Source organism: Candoia aspera, chromosome 7 (assembly GCF_035149785.1).
Source record: "Candoia aspera isolate rCanAsp1 chromosome 7, rCanAsp1.hap2, whole genome shotgun sequence".
Classification (NCBI taxonomy): Eukaryota; Metazoa; Chordata; class Lepidosauria; order Squamata; family Boidae; genus Candoia; species Candoia aspera.
The window spans coordinates 25,055,635-25,075,102 of NC_086159.1; the positions used below are offsets into that span (position 1 = coordinate 25,055,635).

General features: G+C 38.2%; 1 protein-coding gene across 2 annotated transcripts in view; it reads right to left on the bottom strand.

Annotated features, from left to right (window-relative positions):
• Positions 1 to 19,468, bottom strand: part of LARGE1 (LARGE xylosyl- and glucuronyltransferase 1) — a 258,945-nt gene that overhangs the window by 67,204 nt on the left and 172,273 nt on the right. For both annotated transcript variants that reach the window (XM_063309515.1, XM_063309514.1), the window contains exons 6-7: positions 17,603 to 17,707; positions 2,976 to 3,088 (exon numbers count right to left, since the gene is read on the bottom strand). In XM_063309515.1, the coding sequence (XP_063165585.1) occupies positions 2,976 to 3,088; positions 17,603 to 17,707 (218 nt within the window). The remainder of the gene's footprint in view (positions 1 to 2,975; positions 3,089 to 17,602; positions 17,708 to 19,468) is intronic.

The window sequence follows — 19,468 nt, forward strand, 5'->3', positions numbered from 1 at the left end:
AAACCTAGAAAAAGCCATTTCTTTATCTGGCAATACTGGACAACTATTGTCCAATCTCTAGCCTTCCCTGTTTAGGAAAGATTTGGGAGATGATTATGGAATATCACTTACAGAGGCTCTGGATAAAGCAGATTATCTTGAGACTTTTCGGCTGGGCTCTAGACCTGGTTGTGTGATGGAAAGTGGTCACTCTGTGGATGAGTTTTGCTGGGACATGAGTGGAAGGACTGTTGCCTTCTTGGGTCTTCCAGACCACTGAGCAGTTTTGGAAATCATAACCATGGCAACTTTCTGGATTACCTGTGAGGGCTGGGACTGTTTTATAGTGGCTCCACTCATTCTATGTGGGTAGTTCTAGTTCGTAACAAGATCTTGACTGCCCTGGTGTGGGTGTCACAGGGCTTGGTCTTCTCACTCATGCTATTTAACTGTTACTTTAAACTTCTGTAAAAGGTCATTCATCTGTTCAGGGCAAGGTATCACCAATATACTGATGATACCCACTGTATATTTCACACTTGGCGGAATGGAAGGCACAGTGGATGTTCTTAACTAGGATTGGAAGCTGGGGACTGGATGGGACAAAGGTAGCTCAATATCAATTTTATTAAGATGGAATTGCAGTCTATTCAAAAATCATCTGGCTCATTGTGAACTCGTAATTTGGCTCTGGGTAGAGTTGCAGTCCTACTGAAGGAGCAGTTCCACAATCATTGATTCCCTTTGATTCATGGCTTCTACTTGATCAGCAAATGGAGGCTGTGGCCAAAGCCTTTGCCAAGTTGCATCAGGCCCATCATTTTTGGGCCTGGGTGGCTCTGACAAGAAAAGCTCAGGTTTTTCACTTGGAAGGTTCAAACTGCTGATGGGCGGGAGCTCTTACAGCAGTACTTTGTCAGGACTCTAAGCATTGTATTGGCTACCTTTGTTTCTGGATTCAGTTCAAGCTGCTAGTTTTGACCTATAAAGCCCAGTATGGTTGGATCCAGGTTACTTTTGGAACATCTTCTCCAAGTTGTATCTTCCTGTGCTGTGCAATCTCTTAAGGAAGGGATGCTTCAAATACTTTCCTGTCAGAATGTTAGACATGTAGGAGCAGAAAGCAGGCCTTCTCCATGACTAACCCAGCCCTTTGGAAGAGCTTGCTCAACCCCAAAGTCTGGATAGCCTCTCTAACTTTTAGGAAAACTGTAAAGACCATGCTTCTTCCAAATACATTTCGAGCCTTACTAAATGTTAAATAAATAATTTCTTTTTTATTGTAATTTTTTATTTTAGTTTCAATTTTTGAGGTAATGCTTTTCTGTTCTTGTCAGACCTTTGAGGTAGGCCAAGTCAAGAAACAGACACCATATGGATTCCAGGAATGCTACTTTATTGTTGTATACAGACTTTTGAAACCCTGTCCAAGTTTCTCTCTGTCCCATCTAATACTAAACAAAATCAAGGCAGAGTTATTCTGAGTTTCTTTCTCAGACTTCCTTCAGTCTCTGGACTGTGTAATCTCTTACTCAAGTCCCTCCACAATGGCTCTTTTATACTTTCCCCAAGATCAGCTCTAAATTCCTTTAGAGTTCTAAATTTATGTGAACTATCAAGAATCTGTGGAATGGGTCAGGATACAAGCACTGGAATAAATAGTTGTGAGCTGCCCAGAATTGTGTTTTAAGATGGACAGCTATACAAATCTTTTAAATAAGTAAAATATCAATGCTAAGAAAAAGATTATATGGAAAACAGCTCTCATGGCACAGGAAACAGTCTAGTTGTCATAGTGTTTCCTTGAGGAAAATCAACATCGCTGAGCCCATTCTGCATCTAAACCGTCTAATAACCATAATGTCATACAGATATTTAATTTGACATTACAAAGGTATGTTTCAGATATGTTGCCATAGTCAGTAAAAGCAGGGGAGACTTTAATGATGATATTTAGTTCTGGTGTCTGATACTTTGGAAGGTATCAGTCAGTTAGACTTGATACTGTTCACAAAAGGGAAAGGTGAATGTAAATTTGTTTCAGAACTCATAGCGTAATCTTTTCTGGTAAAATTTTAAAAAAAGCCAAACATTGAAAGCCAAACTAAAGTTATACATATGAACTCTAGAGTAGTCACAGTGACCTTCCATAGACTGTTCAGAAGGAATCATTTTTGAATAGCAGCTGAACTTAGCAGGAGTTTTGAAATGCTTTTTGATAGGTTTTATATCTGAACATTAATTGCTCCACATGTCTGTATCCCTTCTGAAAAATGGGAGTAATGAGTCTTCTCTAACTCCCAGCAGTCCTCTGTGGATAATATCCTTAATGTCTGTGAGGCACTCAGATGATATGGTAGAGGACGGAAGAGAGAATGGTGATTGTTAAAGCTGGAGTCAGACAAAAATAATAAAGTCTGTTGAACTGAGAATGACAAAAATAATATAGAAGGAAATGGTATTTTTAAGCTTCTTCAAAGTCTGTAGCTTTTTGTTTCAAAGAAAGGGAGCTCCAGAAGGGGAGCAGAAAATAGGCTTAGAAAAAAAGCTAGATCAAGCCAAATACTTCTCTAATCATGTTTACCTTACCTTTCAAATAAAGATTTACCACAATTTTATCTGATTTATTCACAATTATTTTGTTCATAAGTTTTTTCAACAGCATAGTGAATAGCACAGAGAAAATAGCATGTAAATATTTAAATAGTTAAATGCTTCTTAGAATGTAAAATTCTTATCCTAAAAAGATTTCACCCTGAATACCTGCAATTTGACAAAAGCATGCTTTTTGAAAGCTACTTCCCATTATTCAACACAGTTCAAACAATAACCTAGTTTGCTTATTTAATCTTTATCAGCACTCTGATTATTCTGGGAAAGTTGGGTTTGTTGTTCTCATACCTGCATGTATCCATTTTTAGGAAAATCCCTCTAGTGAACCATTTCCTACTTTTAGGAGCAATCGTGATGTCAGTACCCAAGTATTACACACTCACCTGGTCAGCCAATGAGGTGGAGAGCATGCTCATTAGCTCTCTTTCAGCTGTGAGTCTCCACATCTGCTCCCATTTCATCTTGCGCAATTTATCCAGAAGTAACAGAATAACTCCTGGAATTAAAAAGCGATGTAATAAAGAAAAAGCTGAGCTGCAATGAAAATGGCATGAAGCAAGGCCTTCATGCTTCAGCATGGTTGTAGCAGGATTAAAACAAAAGCTTTATTAACTGTAAACTATGAGCAGTCCCATCATGCTGAGAACGGGGGGTGGGGGGGGAGTTAGCCTAAGAAACTTCACAAATTAGATGCATTCCTTAATAGAGTCCCTTTTGGGAGATGGGCGGTGATAAATTTGATTAATAAATAAATAAAATAAATAAAATAAATAAACAATTAGATCTCTTTGTGTCAATCTACCTGTCAAATAAAACAAATAGCTTGCAATTATATGTATGTCTGAGGGTTTTAAATGGCAGAATATGTGTGTGACAGAAAGCAAATAGGGTGCTTTCAGATGGAGGGTTCCAAGCACTAGCAATCAAATGGCATTGAGGAGGAAGTCGATCTCTTCCACTTAATTGATCTTTTCCTGGTTAAAAAAAGAAATAGAAGAAAAATGCAAGCAGTTTTTCAAATGGAAGGCTCATCTTGAAACACCCAGCATTATCGGAAGGAAAAAAAATAGTTTAGCCATTCCATCAACAACCTGGGCCAAAATCATTTAGTCAGGGTGGGGTTCTGCTTTTGCTTGGATTAGCATGCTGGGTGTACCAGATCCCTGTGGTTTGTAAACCCTGATTCATGGTGGGATGGGTAAAATTAGAGGGAACAGGGCTCAAACTTACCTTCTGACCTTCCAGAGGGCTGAAGGAGGCCATTCAGTGATACGGTAACATCACCAAGTTTTCAGTCCTATTTTGTGTTGTGTGTTTTTAGAATAGCAATATGTGAACTGCTTTCATCTCCAGAAAAACAACTCCAAGTACATTTTTCTGACTTTGGTTGCTTGTTTTAAAGTGGGAATGATGCGGAATAGATCATGCTAAATGGTTGCTTGTTTAACCATAGTTTGTTGCCTAAGTGATATTTGCTTGGGATCCTGCTACACTTCTGATTTATAGAGAAATATGTAAAGGTGGCTGCGATTTGCCTAAAGAGAGAGAAGCAGGTCTTAAGAAGCCCATTTTATGTGTCTCTCCTTTTACCTATGTTGGACAAAGCTATTGAGAAAGATGTATTTTTCCCATGTCCTTACATAAAGTGAATAAAGGGACCAATATAAACACCAAGGTAAGTTATATTGGATAAGGTGACTGTTTTAATGGTAATACAGAAATCTATATGTAAATTAATTATACTGAATACAGTATTCATTATCATGAGTACAATGCTTGTTATAGTCAGTTTTCTCTCCATCTGGACTACCTGTTCTACACATGGCTGATTAATCATCAACGATTAGTAGATCAAAAGAATTTAATGCAAACTTGCACATACTTCACTGAAATTTTAAAGGTAAATTTTCACAAGACTGACAATGTAACAGGATGTATACACCAAGAATACATTCATGTTTATACTAGGTTTGCTGCTGAGCATATGCAGAAGATACGGGAAACCCCTGAAGCACCTCACCCTGAATCATCAGGTAAGGGTGTGCTACCGTGATGCTTTGAGGAGTGAGTTTGGAGAGGCACTTTGTGACTTCATGAAATGCCTCTCTGAATGGTATGTACAGCACTACAGTAATATCTACTGGCTAGGTATACCTAGATGACTTTTGGCTGAGGTTTAAAACTCTTAATAAGTATGGCAGAAATGTTCTGTCCAAGAAAGAACAGCCCTTCCCCAAACATCAAACTAGGAGGAAAGTTATCTTTTGATTCTGAGAACTGAAAACTCCTGTTGCTGAAAGAAGAATATATACAAGAAAAAAATCTAAATATTTTCTAAATATTGTGAAAATAAATACCACAATAGTTCACCAGGTTTCAAAACATCATGTAATATTCCAACTACCTATCTGTTCCTTCCTTGCTGCAAAAAGGAATTGGGGTGGGGGTGGGAGAAATCCCTGTATAATATTCTGTGATGAAATCTTAACCAGCCTTTTTCAACATGGAACAATTGATTCTTTTTGTTGTTGCTTAATTCTCTGAAAAGGAACTTTAATCCTGCCTGGAGTTTGCATAGATGGCTAGAATCAGAAAGACTATTTGTGTCCAAGAATATCATAAAGGAATTATCTCTGAGATTGAAGATCAATGTAGAGCAGAATCTTCTCATCACACATTCAGATTAGGAATAATAAAATGCCCTTGTGGATTACTCTGAGATGACAAGGATTTAGTTAATCAGAATGTAGTACATTTGAAAAGGTAGAAAATGAACCTTCCTTCACTCACACTATTTAGCAATAGTTTTAATTTTTTATCTACGAAGCAAGAAAAACGATCTAATCACCACTTCTTTAATACAGCTGCATGGGAGACATTTACTATATTTCCACTCCATTTTCCCCCTTTCTTTCAAGCAAGCAGATTATGCTGTCCTCACTAAAGAGATTACGGGGTTATCAACCAAGGCATCTGAGAGATGACTAGAAGGGATTTAAAAACAAAATATTTGAAAACAAACTACTAATAAATTGGATGATACAAGACTAGACATTCTCCCACAATAACATGGAGATTTAATTTATACTCATTCATAAATAAACATATAAATAGCTGTACTCTTAAATCAAAGCAATTTTGTTTTAACATAATCAAGTCCAGGGTTTTGAGGATCAGAAATGAGCATTGCTCTAGAGAACATAATCACCCATATTTTTTTCAGCAGTTTGCAATGTTTATTTCAAAAAAAAAAAAAAGAAGTACATAATTTCTACTAGATATTAACAAGATTAGGGAATGTATGCTGGAGAAGCAAATTAGTTCTACTCATTTAATATTGCTCCGTGCATCCCTGCACAAACACACATACATAAATAGTGGCTGAAAAAGAGTATGTTTCCCTTTTCAGAATGAAAGGCTCAAAATGACATTAATTCCAAGGCTGACTCCCGTATAGCCACTGTATCCAGTGCTTGAGATGTGAGTTACTGTACAAGGCCTCTCTTTCTCTAACATCATGCAAATTATAATTGAGGCTACATTTAAAATGATAAGCAGCAGAATACAAGGAAGAAAGGAGTTGTTCTCATCTGTTGTGTTGGTGGAGAAAGACCCAGGAGGATGAAGGCGAAGAGAAAGCAAAGGGCGTTTTTCCCCTTTGACATCTGGCCCCAGTATGGAATCTTTCATACTCCAGAGACAGCATAGCAGTATCTCCTCCCAGACAGGAGGGGGAAAAGTTTGCCAACAAGCAAGCACACAGAGTGAAAGGGAGATGGAAATGGGGTTAGTGAATTAGCAAGGTCACAGATAGTCGGGGAAGGCTTCTCTTATACATAAAAAGCAGTATTACAGAGGCAAGAGGTCTCATGCAAATCATATTCATCCAAAGTGCTTTGTAGTTATGGATGAAAACAGACCCTTCAATTTTAAAAAAAAAATCTTTCTACACCTTAGCTTTGTCTCCAAGCCTCTCTTGGGAAGCTCTGGAGAGTTTGGGTATTCTTTTTATTAATAATACATGAAACTCAACATGTTGAATCACCTGCACTTGATGGCCAAATCCAGTACAACGTTTTATTGTTATATTTCTTGAAGAGGAAGGCTGCCATCACCACTGTAACCGTTTAAAATACATTCATTTATTTATCAAAGTTGTGCAGCAACCTGGATTCAAAAAGGAAAAGGAGATTTGGAGCCTGTGGAGACAGATGCAACATGTCAGCAACTCTTTAAAGAAGCTGGGTCTTTTCTTGAGGTTGTGTGGGAATTTGATCCCAGGGAAAGATGTGTTTGTTTGAATGAGTTGCCAGCAGGTATGATATGCATTGCACTCCATGCTATATCATCTTTGGCCCTTTGAATCTGAATCTTGACACAACCTTTGGCTAAGATCAAGTGTAGCACTATGTTTTTTATAAAAATAAAGTATTTTTTGAGATGACCTTGACTCCTGGTTATTTAGTAGACTCCTTGATTTTCAATCCTAAAATGTCAAACACACTGTCTGCATTTGCAAAATTGTCTGCATAACACTTTTGCTTGTTCACAAAGATTATTTCCACTCTTCCCTTGTCTTGAGCAACTACTCAAGGAATTAAGTAGGTATATTTTATACTGGCTGCAAAAATCTGGACAACTCCTAGATAGCATTTTTCAAGACAAAGTTTTCTGCATCTCTTTGCTATCATCTATTGTGGGCTTTCTGCAGCACAGATATTGTATGGCTACAGTTAATTAGATTTCCTCTGATCTGGGAAATTACAATGATTGGTTTCAGGACAAGCTGAATTGAACTTTGAACAAGTATTGACACTGGCATTTTTTAAGTCAAAGTACAAAAATGCAAAATTAAATATGCATTCATGTCCATGTCAACATACAGGAGGGAAGCAAAAACAATTCTTTCTTGCAATACTTTCAGATCTTTATGTTTTTGGGATGGCATTGTCATGCATTCAGCTGCTTTGTTTTTGTTATGTTTTTATGCTGTTATATGTATGTGAACTGCCCAGAGTTTTATGACTGGAATGGCACAGAAATTGTGGAAAGCAAATCAAGAAATAATACAAAGTTGGTAACACAGAAGTAGGAGGGAAAAAACAATGTTTTCATGCTGAATAGCAAACTATCTTAGATGCCTAAAATTTAAATGGCTATCATAGGAAGTATCAAGTAAGAAGGGAAGAGGCCACACTGCACTGTTCCCATTTTGTCATAAACTTATTTATTTATTGGATTTGTTAAGGCCACTCAATCAAAAAAGTCCCTTATGACTTATAATATGTTGAGTACATACAAAAACACAACTAAAAACCACATGACTGCTTGGACTAAAGCTACATTCCCCAAATGCAATAAAAACTCAAAAAGGGCTCCACAGATACCCTAACCCTAGGTCTGCAACGCAGCCAGGTCTTAAAGAGATTTCTGCAGCCTTAGAAGAGTAGGACCCATGCTGTTCCCGAGGGAGCTGTGACAGAGAAGGCATACTTGCTCAGTCCCACAAAACTGAGGGGGCCTGGAGTATGCCCACTTTGCCTGAATGCACCAGATGGGCAGAAGCAATTGGAGACAGGTGGTCAGTCATATAACCAGGCCCTACACCATGACAGGCTTTATAAGTAACAACCTGTCATGAGTAAGGATGGCGAGCAGGGGGCTCCCATCCAGACTGTTAAGCGCATGCGTAGCACTGATGAATTGGGCAGCCATTCAAAGAGACACAGATCGGGACCGCCTTAACCTTTGGGGTTTATATGTCTGGATTTTTCCCACGCTTCTTCAGTTTGTTAGGATTCCTGTTATGTACAAGCAATAAAACATTAGAGACCAGTTCCTTGTCTCAGCGTGGTTCCTGGCTGTTAGGACACAACCAGTTCCTTGAATTTTATTTATTTATTTATTTTCTATCCTGCCTTTATTATTTTTATAAATAACTCAAGGCAGGGAACATACCTAATACTCCTTCCTCTTCCTATTTTCCCCACAACAACCACCCTGTGAGGTGGGTTGGGCTGAGAGAGAGGGGCTGATCCATGGTTACCCAGTTGGCTTTCATGCCCAAGGCGGGACTGGAACTTACAGTTTCCTGGTTTCTAGCCCGTTGCCTTAACCACTAGATGGAAGCCGGAAGCCAGCTGGTAACCAATGCAGCTCGTGCAGAAGCAATGACACATGGGCTTTATGAGAAGCACACATTACTGCTTGCACTGCTGCATTTGGACCAGTTGCAGCTTCCAGATGGTCTTCAAGGGCAGTTCCATGTACAGCACATTGCAAGAGTTCAATCATGAGGTGACTAGAGCATGACTGACCATCTAAAGGGCCTCTAGGTCAAGGAAAGAGCACAACTGGATCACAAGATGAACCTGTGCAAAGGCCATCCTGGCCAAGTTGAGGATTCCCAAGTTGTGCATTAGTCTTGAGTGTGGAAGTGCAACCCCATCTGTGACCAAAGGTTAAAGCCTTTTTATAGCTATAGCCACTCAGTCTTGTCAGTATTGAGCCAAAGTCTGTTCCTCATCCAGACATTAACAGCTTCCAGACACTGTGTCAGTGTATTGACAGTGTCACCTGCAGAGCCCGGACTTGGGATGTACAACTGGATATCAACTGCATGCTGATTATATTGAACCCCAAACTGGTGAATGTCAGCAGTTTCATGTAGATATTAAACAAGAGAGGTGAGAGTGTTAAACCTTGAGGTACCCCACAAGTCATAGACTGGGGGTGCAATCTCTCTCCTCCTGTCAACATTGGCTAGAACTGAACAGTAGGGAAGGAGTTGAACCACTGTAACACAATGCCCTCCACTCCCAATCCTCATAGTTGGCCCAGAAGGATACTATGGTTGACAGTATCAAAAGTTGCTGAAAAATCAAGGAGCATAAGGATGGATGAACCACCCCCATCCTGGCTCTGCCATAGGTCATCTACAAGTGCAACTAAGGGTCTCTCCATACTATAACCTGGCTTGAAACCTGACTGGAGCAGGTCCAGACAGTCCATTTCCTCCAAGACTCTCTGCAACTGCTGCCCACCAAGGGAAAGTTGGAGACTGGATGATAACTGTCCAGGTTGGAGGGGTCCAAAGATGGCTTCTTGAGAAGGGAGCACACCACTGCCTCCTTCAAGGCCGAGGGGACCATCTCTTTCCTCATAGAGGCTGATACCACTGTATGGACCCACCCATAGTTGATCTCCTGGGCTGCCTTAACAATTGGGGAGAGGAGGGTTGGATCTAATAGACAGGTGGCCAAACTTACAGTACAGAGATCTTGTCTACTTCATTGGGAAATACTGAATCAAACTCATTCCAGATACCATCACAAGACTATGTCTCAGGCACCTCAGCTGGATCTGCCCAGTTGGAGTTCAACTGTGAGAAAATCAAAGAGACTATATCTGCCAGATAGCATGAATATGGCATTGTAGATGGTTCTGTGGCCTGTCCTTCCTTAGCAATGAACGTGTCACCCTAAACAGAGCTGCAGGGCGGTTACTGGAGGACACAATAAGGGCAGAGAAATAATTTTGTTTTGCCACCCTTATTACCATGATGTAGGCCTGAATATGGCCTCTTATTCGTATTTGGTTGGATTCACTCTTTATTTGCCTCCAGTGGCACTCAGGTGTTGCTTCTGCCTCTTCAGCTTCCAGAGCTTCTCGGAAAACCAGGCTGCACCTTGGGATTGGTGCACATAGGGGAGCAATCTGAACCAGGGTTTTGATCACCCACCTTTTGTAGGTTGCAAGCAAGTTTCTGCTGAATGGCCCACCAGATCTCAGAAAACCCCAAGCTCCCTCTGGAACCCAATAGGGACTGTTAATTGCCCGCTGAGTTCCTGTCAAACAGGCCCTTTCTCCTGATGGTACCAGTAAGTTGGGGGGCAACCAGAGAGTGAACTGTCCAAGACTCTCCATGAAATTTTAATCTCGAATCAGAGCCCCGAACTATATCTAGGAAAGTGATACACCTGTGCATCTACTAGGAAATATATAATAAATCAAAATTTGGTAAATACTATGCATGTTAGGAACGTACAAACATGTATATGTACAAGTAATAGTATAACCCAATGAAAGTTACACTTTTTACCATGAATACTCTTCTACCTTCATGTTTTAATCGTGTATAAAACTGGTGAGGTATGAAGTACTGTTACATGAGCTTTCCTAGAAGCAATTAGTGTAAATCTTCAATTTAATGGACTACTGGTAGGAAGGGGTGTCTATTACACCCCAAATCCATTAAATCCAAATAGGATTTTCCTGCATGCCTAAAATGGCAAATAGGATTTTATGCATGTGTCCAAAATGGAAATGCACAGAGGTGTACAGTATACAGAGAAATTTTCTCCATTGCATCCAACATCTGCTGAACTAAGGTCTGGTAAATAGAGAGTTTACAGTAACTTGTTCCTTTGATTTACTTATTTTCATTTCAGAGCTGAAGTATGAATTTAATACCCGTTATGGAGCAGCAACCCTTTGGAAAAGAGCACCCCCATCCCTTCTCATTACAGAAGCATAAGGATGGCCACATTCATCATCCATCACCATGCCAATAAATGAGTGTTATAGTTATATATACTAAGCACAGTACTGGCCAGTGAGCTGATAAACTTTCACAGTGCGGTGACTGAAATGGCCATGAAAAGACAGGCCTGATCACCCAAATGGCACTAGCTCATGACCATGACTTCTTACCTGCATCTTCTTGGATTTATGGGAAATCGTAAGGTTGTGCTGCACTTCAGATTCAGTCTTCAAAAGGTGCTTTGGAGTGTGCAGGGAATGCAAGCCTAGCACTTGTCTGCCACACTTTAAAATAGTTTGTGTCTTTTCCTGGAACTGCATGTTGAGACAGGTGCTAGGTTTGCAATTCCAAATGCTCTGGAAGCACCTCTTGGAGATCAAAAGTGAAGAGCTGCACAGCACTAGCAAGTAGTTCAAGGAAGGCAGCTCAATATGTGGCAGCTGAAAAAAATAAGACACATGCCTTTATGGAACATTAGGAAAGGAGCTATAGATAAAATTGACAGTAATATGTATATTTTATAGAAATCTCTGTTATAGTACTCAAGCAGGAGACTGAAGACAAAATGTGCATTGTGATGTTATGCATAATGTTACATATAAGCACATAAGGGGTGGAACTTGCATCTTGCTGTTACACTTTTCAACATTTCAGTGGAACTACTGGTTGCTGTGACCATCCATGACCATGAAGGCTCTACTCAGAAGTAAAAGAGAAAAGAAAAGACCAAGCTGTGAATATGCAACAAACTATCAGAGGAGGATTATGTAAAATCACAGCATCCTCTGAGCCTTTGTTGAGTTAATAGCTACATTCTGTGGTATGGGTCATGGACTGGAAGTCATCCAAATTAAGTGCTCTTGGATTTAGCACTATTAATTGGTCACCTTCTCAACACAAAGCTACAACAACATAGAACTGAACAGCAAAAAAAGAAAAAAGACATGTTTCTGCACTCAAGGAGTTTGATACTTGAACACCACTCTCCAAACCAGGAGAGAGGAAGGAATATTCAACTATGATCTTTCTTAGAAGATGTGTCTGTGTGAGTATGCATGTTTGTGCATATGCATGTGTGCACATTCATGTATATACTGTAATCCTAGGCATACAGTGACAGAGTATATAAAGTATATGCCTTGTATGCAAAATGAAGCTTGGTGGAACAATGGTTTGACTCTTCTGGTTATGAAAGTTGGCCATATAGGGAATTAATATATCAGGGCAGCTTTTTCCTACCTATATTGACAGAAAAGTAGCGTGACTACCACAGAACTCAAATACACCATCCAGTTAAGACACAAATCCAAGTTACATCTAAAAGGATCTAGCTTACTCTATGGAACTTCCTTAATTAAGACATCATTAACATGACATTAACTTCATGCTGTAACAACTAGTTGTGTTTCCTTAATGCTCAAGGAACAGTAGGACAAAACAATAGAATTCCCTATTGTGACTTTTTCTCACAGAGCCAGACCTGGTTGACTCAAGAGGAACACATCTTATTGATGTATTGCTGCCAACTACATGCTTCAGGTTTCTTTGCATAAAAGAAATGCACCCATATTCCTATAGGGAGGAAAGATGCTCTTTACTGCATCTATAGAAAGGGAGAAAAAATGTACTGTGCCCTGGAAATGTTGCTATGGCTATTGGAGGTGTTCCAGAAGGAAGCAACCAAAAAGTGTTATATTTTTCCTTGAGGATCTTTTATAATTTGTCGAATGATATAGTTTAGCTGATCTTAATATGATTTAATATTCAGTTCATTGCAAATAAAGTGATGGGATCTTCATTGCTCTTATCTCCCAAATCAATGTTAAATTTGATTTTTTTAAGTGCTATTTCTTTATTTAGGACTAATAATTCAAGAGACTCAATTTGGTGCAGTGGTTAAGGCATCAGGCTAGAAACTGGGAGACTGTGCATTCTAGTCTCACCTTAGGCACAAAGCCAGCTGGGTGACCTTGGGCCAGTCACTTTCTCTCAGCCCTAGAAAGGAAGCAATGTCAAACCAATTTTCAAAACTGAAAAACCTTGCCAAGAAAGCTGCAGGGACCCATCCAGGCAGTCTCTGAGAATTGGACACAATTGAACAGATAAAATAATAATAATAATAATAATAATAATAATAATAATAATAATAATAATAATAATACAAAAGCTAGGTCTACTTCCTCCCTTCTTCTCCATTCTGGCACAATTAGTTTGTGTCTCTTTTCAAGGGCCTTCTGAGTTCCTCCTGTTCTAATGCTATATTATTTGACAGCTATTCTAATTCACTGAGTAGGTATCTGATAAGCCTTTTCTTTCTTTTACTATTTCTTTACCACCACCCCCTCTCCCCAGGAGATTTATTTCTTTGTTCTCCTCCAAGAGCACTGAGTCAAACAATACATTTCAATTTTTAGCAGTTTTCTTTAAGGAGACATATGCTGACTCTGTCAATAATCCATCGTTTGCTATCTTGGAGAAGTTGAACTGTCGCATGCAATGACCTCTTGTTCCATGTTTCTGAAAAATGCTGTTGCATTTACTGCTACCTCCTCTCCAATCTTCCTTTCACTCACTAGCTTTTTCAGCTCATCTCCATACCCTTTTTATTCTCTCTCAACCATATAAACTGAAAAAGGGTTTTAATAGCTTTGTGGGACTGAAAAATGAGAGCTTGAGCCAACTAAAATATAGAAGAATAATGCATGAGTGTATTGTAAGCACACAAGACTGTCAAGAGTAACTGTTCAGAGTAAAGTCAGCTATTATACTTGAACTCAAGTTAAAGCAATATCTGAGGCTGTCAAATAAAATAGTTGTTTCCACAGGATCCTCCCCATAACTAACCACTTTCCACAACTTCTGCAGTATCAGAGAGGAAGAGAAAATTGGGGAATGGAACATCTGCTTAGCAGGAATTTTCTTTTTAACATTTAAGTTATTTTTAGTAGTGAAATAAAGAAAACTGTAACACCAAGAGGAGAAAAGGATTTATAGTAAAGAGATAGAAAACCTAGATATTTCATGGTGGTATAAATTAAACCTGACAAAAGAAAACAAAACTAATCCTAGAATTAGATCCTAGAATTGCAGTACCTTGGAGACTGATAAAGCCTCTGAGCTGTACTGTTTTAATTAATACATGTTTCAGTTATAAATATTGACAAGCAAAGCAAATGTAGGTAATATTCAATTATTCAATTTTACAGATTTCAAGAGATATTCAATCTCTTGAAATCTGTAAAATCAAGCAATTTGAAGTATTGATTCCTTGTTTGGCCCAAGCATTCCAAGAAAACATCTTCCATGCTATTTTCAAATGTGGATAACTGCACAAAGTCAATTTCTCATGTGATTCAGGGTCAAAATGTAACCACTTACCTATCTTGTATTGCACATTAGAAGAGAGAGAGAGAGAAAGAGAGAGAAAGAGAGAGAGAGAGGAAGAGATCACCTGCCTGATGCAGAACTTTTCAATCCATCCATCCATCCATCCACCCATCCATCCAACACATGCATGTGAGAGAGACAGGGAGCACCCATCAGTCAGTCTCAGGATTTCAGTAAGTCTTTTTCTTCCACTTGCTTGCCTGTTCTTTTCCCAGTCTACCTCCTCTATGTTTACACAATGGCTTTGCTTGATCTGAGCAATGCTTGTTCCTACCTCACCAGCCTCAGTCGTTACATGTTACATTCAAAGCTACTTGCTTGTTTGTGAAAGAATTCTGTTGGTTAGACAAGCATGTGAATTGGCCTAGTAGCAAATGAAAGGGAATCAGGTTGACCGGCATTTATTAGTTCAGCATTTTTAAATCAAGTGATTTTGACTTTACTCAATAGGGTTGCAAAAGAAATCTGTACAATGTCTTATAACAAATGATGAAGCGTTCTTGTAACAGGAGAGAAAATAAAACCTGGAAATTAAATATAAATTTAATTGCCTTAATATGTCTCATTTTAATATGTTTTATATTATACCAAAGCTATTTTAATGTGGTACACTCCCTGCTGATGTATAGCAAAGTAGGCAGAACACAAACTAGCAGTAAATACTTCTTGTATTCTCGTATCTCAACAGTGCTAAGCTGACTGGATTTATGCATTACACTTTGCCAAAATTTTATTTATTTTTTTTGTAAACTGCTAACTGTGGCTTGTACAACAAACGTCGGTTAATAACAAGGCTTAGTGCCAGAATGCAAGTTTATTTTTTTTTTAAAATGTTTATTTTAAAACATTAAAAAAATAAAGTAAATGACTATATAAAAGAAGAAAAAGAAAATCAGAAAAGTCACAGTGGATGGAAAATAAAACATTGGTAAATAAACCGTAAATATACTCTGATCTCTCTTCAGATTGTGTAAATCTTTCTGCTTTTGTTAAATTTGTGAAGTTTAGAACATATATTATGGGCAAAATTGAATCAGGACACCACATTGCTAATTGCCTTTCCACCATAACAGTGGATGGGCTATTTATTACCTTCTAGGTGTCATCTGGCCCATCAGATATCAGGTAGAATTACCCTATTTCATAATACAATACTTTCCCTATTATGCACAAGAACTGACTGTGCTAAATCACGGAGTTTCATAAAGTGGATAGAGTTCACTTTCATTTTCATATGATCTAGGATCCATTCCAATTAATGTTCTCCACTGTTGGTTAAATAGTTTGATGCTACTGGGGAGTCATACTGGATTCTTGATGACTGCATGTACATATGCCTGTCACCTTCATCTGCCTCTAGTAATAATTTGTAGCTTTTCTAAGAACAGCCCTACAATTTCTGGAATTCCATCCACTCACCTATCTATTTCTATATTTCTCTTAATTTTTCCAAGCACTGCTGTTTTTCCTAGACCATCTTCCACTTGTTATACTCGCTGAAAGAATTCAAATTTATATTTGATGGTCACCACCTCATGAGAAAAGCTAATCCTTATTTGGTCCAAGACTGATGGATAGGGTCTTCTGGCAGTCCATAGTGCTCATTCTATAGTAACTGCCTCTAGAACTATAATATGAAAGTATTTATAATCATCTTCTACCTTTACATCATAATTAATATACTGTAAATAATGCCATTAGCTTAACTGTTGTGTGTTAACTTTTTTCACAGTAGCAAATCTGTTTCACAGAGACTAAAGAAATTCTTTGGTGAACATTTCAATTGCCACAAAGAATTGGTTGGTGGCACAAAGTTATTTAACAGGAACATTACATTTAGAAATGGATCCTTCCCCAGCTGCTGTCTCCCTTTATTTAAGACACTAATAGAACATAATTCACTATCTGACTATCAAAAGTATGAGATGGAACTGATTTAGATGCCTATGGGTATGTTCTTTATCTACCTGGTATGTCTGCTCACATTTCACACACAAATCAGTAGAGAAACCTGTCCCTCCCCATAAATCAAGTCACAGAGAGCATGCTTCTTTTTCCCTTTGGGGAAGGGAATTTGACAGCTTGGCATTAGATTTATTTGGACAATTATTATGATCTTATCACTATGCTGAAGATATACCATCCATACTTTGATGCTTGTAAATTTTGCAGCAGATCAGGGATTTGAACCCAAGTCTTCCTATTCTAAAATAAGTCTTGCCACTGCATTACAAACTTAATTCAGGCTGTAAAAGTTGATGTTTTATGTCATATCTTATTGTGGTTCTACAAGTAATGACAAATAATCAGGCTAGAAGGGAAGGTTAACTTCAGAGGTGTGAGGTACTGTAAGTATGAGAAAATTCTACAATTATCTTTACAACTTGAATTGACCACAAAAAAGCAGAAAGGCATCCCCATTTCATATTCTAGATTATGAAGAGATGTAAAGAAGAAATTATTTGAATGCATTTCATTTGGAACAGAATTCAAATATTAAAATGGTAACAATCAATGCTTGGATATAAAACAATTATACTTTCAGCAAAATGTCCAATCAACCTATAAACATTAGTTGTCCAACAACTCATTTCATGGGACCAAATTTAAACTAGCACTTTCAAATTTATGAATGCAAGTTTTGATTACATAAGCTTAGAATGCTCTTACAGCCTTTCTCCAGATGACATTTTTTCAGAAAATGACTGAATCTAAATAGTTGGAGGGGGTAGAGTGTGGGAGAGAACAAAATCAGTCAAAACACATTGATCCAAATTAGTTTATATGCTGAATAGGTGATTGTGCTGAATAGGTGATTGTGCTGTAGCAAAAACAGAAAGAAAACAATATACTACTTTCTAGCTTGTCATAATTTAGCTTTGGTTATAATTTGTCTTCTCACACTCCTGACCTCTAGAGGGTGCTCATACACTTCAAGAGTCAATTGAGTCACTTCATGGGAGATGATGTGGGAAGGAACATATTTTCTTTATAATGATATTTTTTTATTGATGTTTTTTACAATGCCAGGTGTCATACTAGTCAGAAACAACATTCCCTTCAGGATGCTATTGAACATACCTGTATTGTAACCTCTTCCAAGAGCTGGCCAGGGACGGTGATTCTTCCAGAGGTTTCCTAGGTACCAGTCACTCTGGTTCTCTACCAAACCAAGAACCTGTTGACCTAAAAAATACGCAAATAAACAAATCAAATCAAAAGTAAAAAAAAAGACTCTTGGGCAAAGACCCATAATAGGTAGACTAGTAGATAAAAACAGAGGATTACACATATTTGCACACTTCATATATGAAATGTAAACCTGTTTAATTTCATTGCAATTTAGAAACTTAGAAACCATATTACAACAATATAACCAGTTATATATTCAACAGAAAACAGGAAAAAATACATGTTCCCAACAGTATATATAGTAATAAATAAGATACTTATTGTAAACTAACCTGACCATGTTTTTAATGGAAGGTATGAATACATAAAGTGAGCCTCGTGTGGCGCAGAGTGGTAGGTAGCAGTATTGCAACCGAAATTCTCCCCACGACCCGAGTTTAATCCCAGCAGAAGCTGGATTCTCTCTGGGTAGCTGGCTCAGGTCGACTCAGCCTTCCATCCTTCCGGGGTTGGTAAAATGGGTACCCAGCTTACTGGGAAGGTGACGACTGGGGAAGGCAATGGCAAACCATCCTGCTATAGTTTGCCAAGAAAATGTCGCAAAAGTGGCATCCCCCCAAAGGGTCAGACATGACTCGGTGCTTGCACAGGGGACCTTTCACCGCATCACAGGAATACATAAACATCTTTCAACCTCTCTCTCTTCCCCCCCCGCAAAATTAATCAAATACATTTTTAATGAGATTGTTACCTATAACATATTAATTCAAGTCCCTCTAAAACTTTTTAAAAATGTAGCCCACTAAACATGCACATATGTGCTACATTAATTCTGCCATCCATAGCATCCAAGCATCAAAACACTGTATAAGCCTTTAACATTACAACCTATATTCCATAGGTTCCTCAAAAGTGTCATTGGTTAAATCTTGCTTTCATTATTCATAACTATGGCAATTTAGATGTTTAGAAGTTTTAGATGCCCCCCTCCCCCAGTTTTTTCCATTAATGCAGAAAGCAGAATAGTATGGTTTCTTATTATAATTCCATATAGTCATATTAGGTTATTTTTTGTTCCCTAAAAGAAGTACCCCACTGATTTTGCTGTCTTAAACTCAGCATGGTAAATAATTGGCAACAGCAGTGAGATGTCTGGACTTAATTTATTTCTATAAGCATCCCAGGCTCTTAAAGACGTGTGGGATTACTATTTTATCTTTAATTGAACCGTTTTCTTTTTTTCTCTTTTGGTCAATGTGGTATGTTCAAAGAGAAAAGTTGATTTTACCCTGTTCTGAAGTATGCCATACTTCCTAAGGGTCATATAAATGTTAGCAACTGTACAATGCAGTTGTGCTCAGAAAATGGACTGACAGCACATGCTGCATCTATGTTGCTCAAGCTACAAAGTGACTTAATGGGATACCACCAGGGAATTATTATCTAAGCCTTGCTGAACTCTTCTCTATATGTGTTTGCAAAACTGTAGAGTTCTTGTTGGCAAACATATTATCAACTGATCCCAGACTTTGGAGGAAGGAATTTAGTTTAGTCCAATCACCACTGCCTTTTATTTTTTTCATCAGAATTTCATAACTTGCTTTAAAATGGTTCTTTTAACTGGTAGGAAAAATCAGTACACAGATATTTATCTTTTATTTTCTGAAGAATTTACTGATAATTGTTCTGTTTAGCTATAGGTGTGCTTTGTCTCTTCTGATATGGAAATATAGTCCCACAAACATACCTATGGACCCATCAAATTGTATTATGTGCCATCAGGTTGGTATCGACTGTTAGTGTCAACACAGATTT